Below are 16,000 nucleotides of genomic sequence, written 5' to 3'. Positions count from 1 at the left end.
TCCATGCGATTATCTAATCAATTGTGTGGCTGCAGTACATAAAATCATGCAGATACAGGTCAGGAGCTTCAGTTAATGTTCACATCAACCATCAGAATGGGGGAAAAATGTGATCTCAGTGATTTGGACCATGGCATGTTTGTTGGTGCCAGATGGGCTGTATCTGTAACTGCTGATCTCCTGGGATTTTCATGCACAACAGTCTCTAGAATTGACCTAGAATGATGCCAAAAACAAAAAACATTTCGTGAGTGGCAGTTCTGTGGACAGAAATGCCTTGTTGATGAGAGAGGACAAAAGAGAATGGCCAGACTGGTTCGAACTGACAGAGTCTATGGTAACTCAGATAACCACTCTGTACAATTGTAGTGAGAAGCATAGCATCTCAGAATGGTTTTCTGAGATGCGGGTTGGCGTTGTTTTGGCGGCACCAGGGGGACCTACACAATATTAGGCAGGTGGTTTTATTGTTGTGGCTGATCGGTGTGTGTGTGTGTGTGTGTGTGTGTGTGTGTGTGTATGTATATATATATATATATACACACTACCAGTCAAAAGTTTTGAAACACTTGACTGAAATGTTTCTCATGATCTTAAAAATCTTTTGATCTGAAGTCGTATGCTTAAATGTTTGAAATTAGTTTTGTAAACAAAAATATAATTGTGCCACCATATTAATTTATTTCATTATAAAACTAAAATGTAATTTAAAAAAAAAAAAAAAAAAGTTTTTGAAATTGATAACTTGGACCAAATAATAAAGAAAAGCAGCCAATAAGTGCCCAACATAGATGGGAACTCCTTCAATACTGTTTAAAAAGCATCCCAGGGTGATACCTCAAGAAGTTGGTTGAGAAAATGTCAAGTACATTTCTGCAAAATCTAGGCAAAGTGTGACTACTTTGAAGATGCTAAAATATAACACAGTTTTGATTTATTTTGGATTTTGTTTAGTCACAACATAATTCCCATAGTTCCATTTATGTTATTCCATAGTTTTGATGACTTTACTATTATTCTAAATGTGAAAAAAAAAAATTATAATAAAGAATGAGTGTTTCAAAACTTTTGACCGGTAGTGTATATAATCCAATTATACACTTCACATTAAAAAGTGATATTTTCTACACAAGGTAAGCAAGAGATCCTCGTTGACAATCAAAGAAAACAATAATTGAAATCGATTTTAACTCCGCACTTGATAGTGTCTTGTCTGCCATGCTACGAAACTCCAGTCTGCTGTGATTAGTCAAGTGGTTATGCAGCATGGACTTTTGGGTAGCAGACCACTCTGGAGCTTGCACCAATGCAGGCTCAGCCGAAGGGCGCATCGAGGGTGAATCAAGAGTGCTCGTGAGCACCCTTCTGAGTGCTAAAATGACAAATGGGACATCTCATGATCTTGTGGACTTTGTTGCTGTGCAAATGAAGGTCTTTAGACCACAAGTCCACATCAAGTGTGCTATTTGGGACATATCGGATGAAAAAAATGTTGCATTGTGTTTTAACGAGGCACAATGTGACAGTTATGTTGCAAATAATAATAATTATGATTCGATATGTTGGATTCGATAAATCATCTCAATTTCTGGATTATTTCTCAGATTGTGACTGGTGCCCAGCCACAACCTCTTTTTGCAATGCACGTTTTCTTTATTAGTCAGTACATATTTCTTTTGCATTGGTATGTAGTGGAGGTGTGTTTGTTATTAAAAGTTGAAGTGAGAAGTGACAGTGTGGTAATTCTCTAATTAAAGTGTTTGTAAATTGCTCACTGCATGGTTTGATTAATCAATGAATTCATTATGACCTGGCTGAGCTCATTAGCATGAGGTTGATGTACTGGTTGCAGTCAGGATTGCAGCCGTCCAGAAGTGTGTATTTATAGATGGAGTAAATAACCTGGAAGTAAGTGTTCCTTTTTTCCTGCCTTCCCTTCTCTGCTTCTTTCAATTTTCTGCGTGCCTCTAATGAGTGAGTGATGAATGTCCACACACGGGTTTAATTCAGCAAGTAAGAGTGTGTGTGTGTGTGTGTGTGTGTGTGTGTGTGTGTGTTTATGTGTTTCACAGACTCCCACAACTGAGTTCATTAATCAATTTCAGGGGGAGGGGAGATGTGGTGAGCAAGTAACACACATGCACACATTTCCCCTCTCACTCATTATAGGGATAGTTCACCCAGAAATTAAAATTCTCTCATCATTTACTCACCCTCATGCCATCCCAGATGTGTATGACTTTCTTCTGCAGAACACATTTGAAGAAAAATAGAAAAATATCTCAGCTCAGTAGGTCCTTAAAATGCAAATAGATGGTGATTCGACTTTTGAAGCTCCAAAAATCACAGACAGTCAGCATAAACATCATCGATACAAATCCAGTGGTTAAATCAATGTCTTCTAAAGTGACATGATTTCTTTTGGTGCGAAAAAGATCAGTATTTAAGCACTTTTTTTTTAACGCTACATCATCCTTCTGGTCAGCAGCAGATGCGCGTGTGACATAATCGCGTTGGCACGTGAGACACTCGAGAACTGATGCATGTGCGACACACCCGGAAGAGCTGCGCTGTTTACAAGTGAGTAGGAGGAACCCAGTACAGAAGCTTTGTTGGTTTTGGTTGAGATCTGTATTTATCTGGTTCTTTACTCACAATAGTGCGTTTTTGTGCTTATCCTCGATGTCTCAACCTAGTGGAGAACGTGAGATTACGTCCGTAACATGCCAACTCGCATACGTCACACGAGAGACCACGTGATCTCCACCCTCTCTTGAAGCTTACTGGATGCGATAATTTATAGTTAAAAAGTACTTAAATATTGATATTTTTTTCACACCAAAAGCGATCGTATCACTTTAAAAGACATTAACCACTGGAGTTGTATCGATGATGTTTATGCTGACTGTCTGTGATTTTTGGAGCTTCAAAAGTCGAATCAGCATCCACTTGCATTTTAAGGTCCTACTGAGCTGAAATATTTTCCTTCAAATGTGTTCTGCTGAAGAAAGTAAGTCATACGCACCTGGAATATCATGAGGGTGAGTAAATGATGAGAGAATTTTCATTTTTGGGTGAACTATCCCTTTAATATCAGTGTTTAGATTTACACACACGCAGTAAAAATTCACTCACTTGAATCTAGTGGCCATCTCACAATGCTCATTAAGGTGATGTGCTTTGAGTTTATAGTTCCAATCCATCCTATTTCTGAGGCTGAATATAAAGTTTTTAACATATATAAACATATACTGTAGACTGACACAGCACTCCAGTGACTGCCCACTATTTGTACATTTCCCATTCCTTTTCTCCATAGGCATTTAAAAAAAAAAAGAAAATGTTTCTTTAATTCTTCAAGAATTTGAAGAATCATATGATTCGATATAAATAATATTACAACTTGATTAAAAAATGTATTTAAAGCAAAAAAAAATTTTTTGCAAATAAAGAAAAACAGAAAAAGATACAAGATTGTGTACTTAACGCCTTTTTAAGAAGGAATGATTTACTTATGCAGTTAAATCACCTATAATGTAAAAAGGTTTATAATTTTCAGTTTTTACTTTTGGTGTGGTCAGTGTTAGTGCAGGTGTTTTGGTTTTTGTTAGTGCAGATGTTTTGGTTGTTTCTGTTAGTGCAAGTGTTTTGGTTTGTGGTCTATGTTGGTGTGGTGTTTGTGCAGGTGTTTAAATTGTTTCTGTTTGTGCAGGTGTTTTGGTTGTTTCTTTAAGTGAAGGTGTTTTAATTGTTTGTTAGTGCAGGTGTTTTGGTTGTTTCTGTCAGTGCAGGTGTTTTAATTGTTTCTGTTAGTGCAGGTGTTTAAATAGTTTCTGTTAGTGCAGGTGTTTTGCTTGTTTCTGTTAGTGCTGGGACCTGATGTATAAATGTTGCGTACCCACAAAATGGCCATTGAAATATGCATAAGCCATTTCTCACAAACATATCGTGATTTATCAAAATTAAACTTGCCGTAAATATGTTCGCACCGTCCGGACACACTTGACTGTGCGTACGCGCTCTTTTACTGGTGTGTGAATTGGTGACTCAAGCTGGACAAATAATGAAATGAACAGACTGATTATAAACTCTGATTTTCATTTAATTCACTTTTAGAATAAAAAATGTGTCGCTAAGCACTTGAAATAGAAGTAATCATTAGCAAGCCAGTAGTAGGCTATATTATTTTTATATAACTAATTGAAAAGTCATTAAAATATCAACTGTAAATGGGAAATATTGGTTTGGGATGCGCTGTGTTTGGAGAACTTTCCTGTGTTTTTAAAGAGAAGGAACATACAGTAACTAAAAATGACAATGAATATTTCTTAGTTTGAGATATTTTCTGGTCTATTACAATCATGTACTGAGATAAGTACAGCATTTGAATAAAGATTATTTGTAATGCGATGCGCACTTGACTGACTGACGTGAAATGGCTCAGTAAAATGGACAGTAGCTATAAGACAGGCACTGGCCACATTCAGTAGTCCAATAGACCATTGGAGAGACATGTCTCATCAGAAACAGTATGCTGCAAACAAATACAGCAATGCACATAAAATGCGCATCAAATGTGCTGCCTGCTCCACTTCATCCCGACCCTCATTGCAATGAAACCCCCATTCTAGTCCAATAAAAACATTATGAAAAGTACATTTGCCGTTCAGCTGTTTTTTGAATATAAAATACCAGTAAAATATAGAATCTTAGTAATCCGATGATATCAGACAATGCTGCACAAAGAATTTTAATAATTTTCATTTTGTTTCCAGGACTAAATATTTAACTTCTCAATAAAAACACCCTTAAAACTGTTTAAAAGTTTTTCTGAGAAGCAAAATTGCTTAGGTTAGATTTATGTCTGCAAAGATAAAAAACATTTTGCCAAGGGATATTAAAGATATATTCTTTGAAAACAAGTTAATATCTTAATAAATAATGTTTCTTTATGGTGCAGCATCTAACCTTTGGGCACATGTGACATATACAGACTTATCTCTTATAATACAGTTTTTCTTACCATTAAATGCAGTAATCATGTGTCTGGTTGTGAAATGTATATGGTAATTGTATGCAGATGAGGATATGCATAGTAAAAACAGGCATTGTAGACTACATATATGGTTATTTTGAGGAGGAGACGGGGTGGGCAATGAATCACATGCGTGTATGCACACTCTTCCGCTAGCTGGGATTTATTAAGGGAACTATGTGCATGTTCTGGCATATGTACGGTTTTATAAATCAGATTTTTTTTTTTTGTGCATACGCAAAATTTGACTTTTGTGCTAATGCACACTTTTAGGAAGAAATCTAATCAAGAGTTTTATATGGGGGCTTTTCCACTGCACGGTACAGCTCGACTCGACTCTGTTCACTTTTTGGGGGTTTTCCACTGTGGATAGTACCTGGTACTTTTTTTAGTACCACCTCGGTCGAGGTTCCAAGCGAGCCAAGCCGATACTAAATGTGACGTCAAAACCCTGCAGATCACTGATTGGTCAGAGAGAATCGTCACTACCAGCGTCACTGGATTTGCAACATGGGATATCAACCCGCTAGTTTTAAAGTTAGCAACAGCGATAGCAGTGTCATTTGTTCATGCATCTTTCGAATTGTAAAAAGAAATGGCTGTGCGCAAAGCCACGCCATGGTTAATAAACGAGGTGCAGACGTTCCTCTCGTTAGCGACGAACAAAATGACGTGAAAAGAAAAAGTCTTTGAGGAAGTGTCTCAACTGTTGGCCAAACACGGTTACCACCGGACCTACCAACAGTGTAGGGAAAAGTTAAAAAAACGTAAAAATGACTACAGAACCATCAAGGACCACAACAGCCGGAGTGGTTCAAACAGAAGAAAGTGGAAGTGGTTCGACCAATTGGACGCTATCTATGGCAATAGACCGGCGAGCAATGGGAGGGAGAATGCCCTGGACTCGGCCACGGTGTTGTTGGAGTCCACGATGGAGGATGGTACATTTTGTTACGTTAACTCTATATTCTGCTTAAAGGCTTCACTTTATTTAGTTGACCAGCTACTGGAAAGCTTGCTTCTAAAACAACCAGGCCAATTTAACTGTTACACTTGTGTAAAATCACCATGCAACAACTGCTTTATGCAGCACAATGAGCTAGTAGCTAACAGCTAGCGGTGGTGTTATTGTTTATGGTCAGTAATGTTTGTGTCGCATTTAAGATGATGTCACGGCAGTAGAGGCGGCGCAACTATGACGATCAGCCTATAATCCCACCCACGTTGAGGTGGCACTAAACTGCAGTGGAAAAGCAAGCTCAGAAAAGTAAAGCGAGCAGAGTCGAGTCGAACCGTAACGTGCAGTGGAAAAGTGCCAATACATGAGGCCTCTGGTGTTTTGGTTGTTTCTGTCAGTACAGTGTTTTGGTTGTTTCTGTTTGTGCAGGTGATTTAATTGTTTCTGTTAGTGCAGGTGTTTAAATTGTTTCTGTTAGTGCAGGTGTTTAAATTGTTTCTGTTAGTGCAGGTGTTTTAATTGTTTCTGTTAGTGCTGGTGTTTTGGTTGTTTCTGAAAGTGCAGGTGTTTTAATTGTTTCTGTTTACGTAGGTGTTTAAGTTGTTTCTGTAGGTGAAGGTGTTTGTGTTGTTTCTGTATGTGCAGGTGTTTTAATTGTTTCTGTTTGTGTAGGTGCTAATTGTTTCTGTAGTGCAGGTGTTTTAATTGTTTCTGTAGTGCAGGTGTTTTAATTGTTTCTGTAGTGCAGGTGTTAAAATTGTTTCTGTTAGTGCTGGTGTTTTGGTTGTTTCTATTGTGCAGGTGATTTAATTGTTTCTGTTAGTGCAGGTGATTGGATTGTTTCTGTTAGTGCAGTTTTTTAATTGTTTCTGTTTGTGTAGGTTTTTAAGTTGTTTCTGTTTTAATTGTTTCTGTTAGCACAGATGTTTAAATTGTTTCTGTTAGTGCAGGTGTTTTGGCTGTTTCTGTAAATGCAGTTGTTTTGGTTGTTTCTGTCAGTGCATGTGTTTTAATTGTTTCTGTCAGTGCAGGTGATGTAATTGTTTCTGTTAGTGCAGGTTTTTTCATTGTTTCTGTTGGTGAAGGTGTTTTGGCTGTTTCTGTAAGTGCAGGTGTTTTCGTTGTTTCTGTCAGTGCATGTGTTTTAATTGTTTCTGTCAGTGCAGGTGATGATATTGTTTCTGTCAATGCAGGTGTTTTCATTGCTTCTGTAGTGCAGGTGTTTTAATTGTTTCTGTAGTGCAGGTGTTAAAATTGTTACTGTTAGTGCTGGTGTTTCGGTTGTTTCTGTTGTGAAGGTGTTTTGGTCGTTTCTCTCAGTGCATGTGTTTTAATTTGTTTCTGTTAGTGCTGGTGTTTTGGTTGTTTCTGTTGGTGAAGGTGTTTGTTGTTTCTGTAAATGCAGGTGTTTTGGTTGTTTCTGTCAGTGCAGGTGTTTTAATTGTTTTTGTTTGTGTAGGTGTTAATTGTTTCTGTTAGCACAGGTGTTTAATTTGTTTCTATTAGTGCAGGTGTTTTGGTTGTTTCTGTTAGTGCAGGTGTTTTAATTGTTTCTGTCAGTGCAGGTATTTTAATTGTTTCTGTTAGTGCTGGTGTTTTGGTTGTTTTTGAATAGTACAGGTGTTTTAATTGTTTCTGTTAATGCAGGTGTTTAAATTGTTTCTGTCAGTGCATGTGTTTTAATTGTTTCTGTTAGTGCAGGTGTTTTCATTGTTTCTGTTGATGGAGGTGTTTTGGCTGTTTCTGTAAGTGCAGGTGTTTTAATTGCTTCTGTAGTGTAGGTGTTAAAATTGTTTTTGTTAGTGCTGGTGTTTTGGTTGTTTCTTTTGGTGATGGTGTTTTGGTTGTTTCTCTGTGCATGTGTTTTAATTGTTTCTATTAGTGCAGGTGTTTTAATTGTTAGTGCTGGTGTTTTGGTTGTTTCTGTCAGTGCATGTGTTTTAATTGTTTTTGTCAGTGCAGATGATTTAATTGTTTCTGTAAGTGCAGGTATTTTAATTGTTTTTGTTTGTGTAGGTGTTAATAGTTTCTGTTAGTGCAGGTGTTTTAATAGTTTCTGTCAGTGCAAATGTTTTAATTGTTTCTGTCAGTGCTGGTGTTTTGGTTGTTTCTGTTAGTGCATGTGTATTAATAGTTTCTGTCAGTGCAGGTGTTTTTTTTTTTGTTTTTTTTTGCATGTGTGCTGTTGGTCTGTGTGTGTGTGTGTGCGTGTTTAAGATTTTTTTTGTAGTGTCATTAACAGATTTTTTTTAAATTCATGGACAGAAGTGAATCTTACCCACCACCACCCCCAACCTGGGCTTTTATGTCCTTAACATGTCTTGCTTTTTTCTCAGCCTCTTTCCTTGTTTGTCCTGTTTTCCTTCAGGGGAAAGTCTACTCCTCCATTAAGAACATACAAGGGTCCTTGACATTTAATTTCCTGTTTGTGATGCTCTTTTGCCCTCTTCCTGTGTGTCGTACACACTCCCTCATCCATCTTTATCCATCTGTCTAATTCTCACTCCCTTTCACTTTTCTTTTGTGTCATTTCACTCTGTCCACGCATGTTCCCTGATTTTACCCTGGACTCTGCACTGCTAATGTTTATTGATCTGCTAAATTGAGCTTGATTGTTAGTTTGCAGCAAAGGAGAAACTTCCAGTTTTAAAGGTGGTGTGTAATTTTATGCTAGTAGCAGCACCAGACTAAATAAATATACTGACCGTTTTCAAATAGGTTTGTCGAACACCCCCTATTTTCCATTAGTCATTGAATGGATTAAATGAAGTTATCTCTGCATATTAAACTGACATAGGAGAGTATTTAAACATTGAAAAATATTAAACACTGTGAATTAAAGACAATGAATTAAATGCTCGGAACATGTGTTTGATGCTGAGAAATTCTGCCAAGGTAGGCAGCTCACTAGGTTTTGAAACACAGCCTCGCACCTGTTTTACACCACATGCTGAAGCAGTGCAGCAGTAGTGAGTAAATTTTTCTGTACCAATGTTAACAAATTAGTGGATTCACATCGGAAGCAGAAGCAGCATGGCAGTGCGAGGCAGAAGCAGCGCAGAAGCTACAGGGTGTTTCGGCGGTGAGTCTATTTTTGCTGCGCTGCTCATGCTTAATTAAGTTGACAGTGCACTGTTGCTGGACATCACGAAGATGAGATGACACAAAAAAGTAGATATTGCACAGAATAAGCATATATTTGTAGTCTAGTGTGTTTTTGTATGAATTATAACTCCTATGAAAACAAATAATTAAAATTATACAAAAACAAAATTGAATTATTTGAATTATATAGCTTAAGCAGACCTAGGCTGTTCACACTGCAGGAAAAATAAAATAAAATTCTCAGATCAGATTTTTAGACTGACCATTGATTATATGTGGACAGATCGTATTTTTGCTGTTCAGACTGCAGTCGCTTTTGCTACCACGTCCACATTAGTTGTCATAGTAATGATGCAAACTTGCGTATGCTCACTATGCGTGAGACTTTAGTAATAGATGCTTTTCCTGAGGGCAGTTTCCAAATATTGACACATTCTTCACAGAAAAAGACTTTGAAAATGGGAGAGGTGGCATTTGCAATGTTTGATGCTGCTAAAGTTTACAACTGTACCGTTTTTGCCAGACGCCCCATATTTTATCCCATACCTGGTGCCTATTGTTCTGTATTTTAACGGGTAGTGAAATGTCCCGTATTTAGGCATAAAAGTTTAGGACAGCAAGACTCTTGAAAAGGACCCAAGCGTCCCGTATTTGTGTGAAACTTTCAACCTCATCGCGTTGTGGTGGCTCACAGCCGGTGTGTGTTACCGCACATTAATGCGTGTCTTTGGGTGAGTAAAGCCAATGTCTGCATTATTTTAAAGATGTTTTCACTGCTTTGTCTGCCATTTAACATATACATGACATAATGGGGGTGTTCCATTCATAAGTGATAATCCCTATGCTCTATTCCCCTTATAGCCATTACCTTCGTCGCGCACAACGAATGACAAAAACACATAAAAATAAGATATGACTGTTTAGACTGAGACACCGATTTTAATCGGATTCTAAACCACCTTCGAATGTGGTTTGGATCAGGCTTGTAAAAGATTTTTTTTTGTTTGTTTTTTTTGTCCTGTTCAGACTACAAAAACCTAAACGGATTCGAGTCAGATTGGCCAAAAAAAAATCGCATTTATTCTGTCTGTGTGAACATAGCCATACGGTTTTATCATTTAAAACTACAGTATACTACAAGTCATAGCCTTAAACAAACAAAATAAAACTACCTAAACTATTATATAGAGAGCAGGTCTACAGGCTTTACAGCAATACCCATATACAGATGAGTGCTATTACCCTCAACTTTTAATAAGGATCCATTAACAAAGGAAAAAGTGTGGGATGCAGTTAACCCAGCTGTTGTTACAGATTGTTATTAAACAAATATTTTTGAAATTGTGTCCTTTTTGTAAGGAAAATACTGAACACTTAAAAGTTTTGACTGGTGTTTGAACAAAGAGATATCTCTATTCAATGGATAAAATAAAGTACTTATTTCAGACTATATTATAAAGCAGAATGATTGAGCCAAACTGAGTGATCTCCGTCCTCTGTTGTGCAAAACAACATTCAAAGGCTCATCGTCCTCCCCCAGCTAAATTATGATGTTTGAAAAGAGCAGAGCTTATTGTGTTGGCTGTCACAACATTAAATAATACTATAAGACTACATAAGATTACACCAGTATCATGTAAATAAGATTTCATGACAATCAAGTTTGTAATTGTTATAAATAGTTCACTCCTGATAACCATTATAAAACTTTAACTTATCTGTGTAGAGCTGAGCAGTTTCTGCAGCAGAAACTCTGCCGGTGAAAAAGTAAAAGCGTTGTTTGCTGCATAAGTTGGTGTGATGCACTGCTTCGGCTCGGCTTACGTGCTGCTTTGCTGTGCGGTGTGCACCAGGCATCATTTGTTGTGTTCTAGGAGTTTTGCTCATTAAAGAAATCTCGGCTTATACAGCAATTAACTTGCTGTTAGAACCTGTGGCATTTCAGTGTGTGTATGCATGCATGCGTGTGTGTGTGTGTGTGTGTCTGTGTGTACAAGTTTGTGAGACTCCTGGAGTGAGATAAATGAACGTGCTCATGTCTGCGGGAACAGGTGGCAAAGTCAGCATGGTGGCCCAACACACTCAAGCACGAACACGCACACACACACAGACCAGTAACAAATTGAAGCAATCTGTGTAAATTAAGAGATAACTAGACGGCTGTCCTTGTTGAACAGTCTTTGTAGTGTCTCCCCCTGAGCCACTCTAGTCAGGATCTGCAATTTCGTCTAACATATGGATGTCCTTAAATGCGACTGAAAATAAGCATGAAAGTTAACTGAGTACACATGCATCTGGTGTATTTAAAGTAGTGGTGGACCGATATGGGTTTTTATATAGGTTTTTCCCCTCATTTATTCAGTAAATTGACAGCACTGATTTGATTTAGCATTCTGTAATTGTGTGTTTAGGTGAGTGTTGTGCAGGATTCGGTGAATATCTCTGGTCAGAATACCATGAACATGGTGAAGGTTCCGGACTGCCGACTAGCCGATGAACTTGGTGGATTGTGGGAACATTCCAGATTCACAGACTGCTCGCTGTGTGTTGCTGGGCAGGAGTTCCAGGCACACAAAGCCATACTAGCAGGTAAGATGTGAGGTAACTCATGCACACACACATGCACACTTTGAGATTCACATGTATTCTGATTAGAGGTCGACCGTTAGTGGATTTTACAGATACTGATAACTAAGTTGGGCAGTACCTGCCGATAACCGATTAATCAACCGATAGTTTTTAAAATTGATACTGAATTAAAAAATAACTCTCAAAGTAAAATAGTGCTGAACTTTATTACAAAAATAAACGGTACTGACTGAACCATGAAAATGTATTGTACTTTTTTAAATGAAATAAATACATAAATATTAATATATATGACCTAATATTCAAATTTTAAAGTCAGCTGATTTTTAAATTGACGTTGTTTCCTTAGTCCGCAAGAGGCCGCAATAAACACACAAACCATTCAGCACCATTATATTATTGCATAGAACATTCCTATCCTGGCTGTTAAAAAAGAGCATTTCATTTTCAACTAATGTGCATAAAATAAATATATTAACATTTTAGTCGGTCCATATTCTCAAATGTTAAGTCAAAAGTAAAATGAGGGGGCAAAACGCTTCAATAGACCGTTCACATGGTGTTACACTTGCACTGACTCCTACTACTCCAGACTCAAGCTTCATAATAACAGCAAAATACCACATTGTTTTTTATTCAGTACAGTTGTATGTAGAGTAGCAATATTCACAGATAGCAGTGGTATTCGGCTGAAATCGGTGGTGAAGCAGCTCATACTATGAGCCCAGGACAGGGGCTGTTCAAACAGATGGAACACAACAGACTGGAACCGAACGTGAGGATCTCGAGACACACATTTCCAAGTTGAACATCTTTCCTGGCAAAGCATTTAAACAACTCATTGCTTAATCTGAGAAACACTTATCAGAATAAGCTTTATTGCCAAGTGTTCTCACGTACACAAGGAATTTTTTTTTGGTGATAGGAGAAACAAGTGCACACAGAACATTACAGTGAGACACAGAATATAAAACAAGGTAAGAGTATAAATAGACATACAAATAATAGGACATATAACAGAATGGCGTGTGTACATGTGCAAGTGGTAATGTATGCGCAAGGTAGGGGTGTGTACAGTTATTGAATTAAATATGTGAATTTACATATGTACATGAGATATGTATTTACATTACTGCACTATGGGGCAGTTTAATTGTTCATGAGGAAAATGGCCTGAGGGCAAAAGCTGTTCTTGTGCCTGGATGTCCTGGCGCTCAGTGCTCTGTAGCGCCGGCCAGAGGGCAACAATTCAAAGAGGGAGTGGGCAGGGTGTGTCGGGTCCTGAGTGATTCTACCTGCATGTTTCCTCACTCTGGAGATGTACAGGTCATGGAGTGTGGGCAGGGGGGCACCAATAATCCTCTCAGCAGTCCTAACTGTCCATTATAGTTTTCTTCTGTCCGATTTGGTGGCTGAACCAAACCAGACAGTTATAGATGTACACAGGACAGACTCAGTGACGGCTGAGTAGAACTGTGTCAGCAGCTCCTGTGGCAGGTTTAACTTCCTCAGCTGGCGATGGAAGTACAACCTCTGCTAAGCCTTCTTCACAATGGAGTCTATGTGGGTGTCCCACTTTAGGTCCTGAGAGATGGTAGAGCCCAGGAACCTGAATGACTCCACTGCTGCCACAGTGCTGTTCAGGATGGTGAGGGGGGAGTGCGGGGGGGTTTCTCCTGAAGTCCGCTATTATCTCCACTGTTTTGAGTGTGTTCAACTCAAGGTTGTTGTGACCACACTAGACAACCAGATGATCAACCTCCCATCTGCATACAGACTTGTCACCTTCGCGGATGAGGCCGATGACCGCGGTGTCGTCTGCTAACCTCAGGCTCTTGACAGTGGGGTCTTTTGCAGTGCAGTCATTTATGTACAGGGAGAAGAGCAGCGGAGAGAGAATGCATCCCCGAGGAGAACCAGTGATAATAGTGAGGGTCCTGGATGTGAGTTTTCCCAGTCTCACTAGCTGCTGCCTATCTGTCAGAAAGCTGGTGATCCAGCGATAGATTGGGGTGGGCACGGAGAGCTGGGTCAGTTTCATGACCACAGATGTGAGAGAGACAGGTCTGTAGTCATTAAGTCTGTGATTTAGTTTTTTTTTGAGGACCGGAATGATAGTGGAGCGCTTGAAGCAACAGGGAACTTCACACTGCTCCTGTGTTCTATTGAAGATCTGTGTGAAGAAAGGGGCCAGTTGGTTAGTGTAGACTTTCAGACAGGCAGGTGAAACACCGAAACAAGCTTTCCTAGTCTTTTGTTTCCGAAGGTCCTGGCACACATCCTCCTTACAGATCATAAGTGCAGATTGAGTAGCAGGAGAGGGGAGGAGGGGGGTTCCAGGTGGTGTTGGTGTATGTGTGAAGATCAGAGGGGGGGAGGGGTGTGAGTATGGATTTTTCAAACCTGCAGTAAAATGCATTCAGTTTATCAGCCATTAGTTGACTCTACAGAGCCTAAAAACACTCCAATCAGTGTAGCCAAAGCAGGCTTGTAGTTCCAGCTCTGCTTCATTGGTCCATCTCTTTACAGTCCTTACTATAGGCTTAGCTGATTTTAGTTTCTGCTTGTAGGTCAGGAGAAGATGAATGAGACAGTGATCAGAGAGTCCTAAAGCTGCATGTGGGACAGAGCGATATGCATCTTTTACAGTGGTATAGCAGTGGTCCAATATATTTCTTTATCTGGTGGGGCATGTGATGTGGTGTTTGTATTTTGGCAGTTCACAGGTGAGGTTAGCTTTATTAAAATCTCCCAGAATAATGATAAGAGAGTCCGGGTGTTGTTTCTCCGTGTCTGTGATGTGATCAGCCAGCTGTTGCAGTGCTGCGTTCACGCATGCTTGTGGCATGATATAAACCCTCACCAGAATAAATGGGAGGAAAACTCCCATGGCGAATAGAAAGGCTTACAGTTGAAGAGCGCTTCTAAATTAGGACAGCACATCATCTTCAACACTGTTACATCTATACACCAACTTTCGTTGATGTAAAAGCATGTTCCACCACCTCTCGTTTTCCCTGCTAACTCCACAAATCCGCTCTGAACAGGTGAAAGCCCGGCAGATGTAACGCGCTATCCGGGATGGCTTCACTCAGCCAGGTTTCCATGAAACACAGAGCAGCAGAGTTTGAAAAGTCCTTATTTTTAAGTGAGCAAAAGTAGTTCATCCGTTTTGTTGGCGAGGGAGCGGACATTCGCCAGATGAATACTCTGCAGAGCAGTCCTAAAGCCGCGTTGACGAAGCTTCACAAGCATGCCAGCTCGCTTCCCTCACGGGCATCTTTTGGATCGCTTGTAGAGCACCGCTGTGCCTCCAACTAAGATGTCTAATAAAACATCCGAATAATTGCTGAATATTCAGCAGTTCATCCCTGGTGAAATTGATTAGGATAGAGTGACAAAAAACATGACAAATAAACAAAAGTAACAAAAACGCTAGAGAGCTCCACACTGAAGCAGCCATCTGTGGCGCCATCTTTTCTGGATCTATAAAGAGAGCAAGACGCAACAGCCAAAGACCTCCACCAACTGTAAGGGGCTGTTCACACCGGATGCTTTTTCAGCCATCCATTTGTTTTTCTATGTAAAAGCTTGCTAGACAAACATCTTTGTTTCCCTTTGTTTTTGTGAGGAGGCTGTTTTTTAGATGATGTGTCTAATTAAAAAGAACTTTAAAAGCATATTGAGACACCTGCTTTCTGTTAAACTCTATTTGTTGTGCTGTGTCTAGCCTTTTTTGGCACAAAAATGTGATTAATCTGAAGTCATCGTATTACAGTGAGGATACATTTTTTTAATTGAAATCAGATGCGTTTTTGATTTGTTTATACATTTCTCTTGGCTGCATGAAGATATTAATTTGCTTTCTCACATCACTAGCTTTAAATATGCAACTTAGCTGGCAAACAAATGCATAAACGTAACCAGCTGGATATAAACTATTGCAAATAGATGGTAACAATCATGACATTTAAACATTTGGGTAGGATTTGCATGTATTTTTCACATTGTTCTAACCGCTTGAGGTTAGCTTTAATGTTAGCGTCCTCATAGCCTTGTCGGCAAACATACTGCTGTTCTCTACAAATGCAGCATCTAGTCAACAAATTAATTACTTTATAATGATATGACAACATGTACTCTAGTGTAATGTATATATACCTTTTCGTTGTTATTTTAAATCCGCATCTTGAGTGTTCTGCTCCATGCAGAGTGTAGTCTTACGTGTCAAAACAAACACCACAAGGCTTCAGTGAAGTGAGTTTTTATTTCGCCTCTAGAGGCCGCTCTCATACTGTAAAATGACAGCGGAC

At 39.0% G+C, this 16,000-nt stretch overlaps 1 protein-coding gene across 3 annotated transcripts in view; it reads left to right on the top strand.

The window, feature by feature from the left end:
* The window catches only part of spop (speckle type BTB/POZ protein), a 176,227-nt gene that overhangs the window by 128,845 nt on the left and 31,382 nt on the right, over window positions 1-16,000 (top strand). For all 3 annotated transcript variants that reach the window (XM_051714740.1, XM_051714738.1, XM_051714737.1), the window contains one exon: window positions 11,510-11,687. In XM_051714740.1, the coding sequence (XP_051570700.1) occupies window positions 11,510-11,687 (178 nt within the window). The remainder of the gene's footprint in view (window positions 1-11,509; window positions 11,688-16,000) is intronic.

This window comes from Myxocyprinus asiaticus, chromosome 13, assembly GCF_019703515.2.
Source record: "Myxocyprinus asiaticus isolate MX2 ecotype Aquarium Trade chromosome 13, UBuf_Myxa_2, whole genome shotgun sequence".
Taxonomy (NCBI): domain Eukaryota; kingdom Metazoa; phylum Chordata; class Actinopteri; order Cypriniformes; family Catostomidae; genus Myxocyprinus; species Myxocyprinus asiaticus.
The sequence above is the reverse complement of the archived record's forward strand: the minus strand, read 5'-3'. Positions and strand labels throughout refer to the sequence as shown.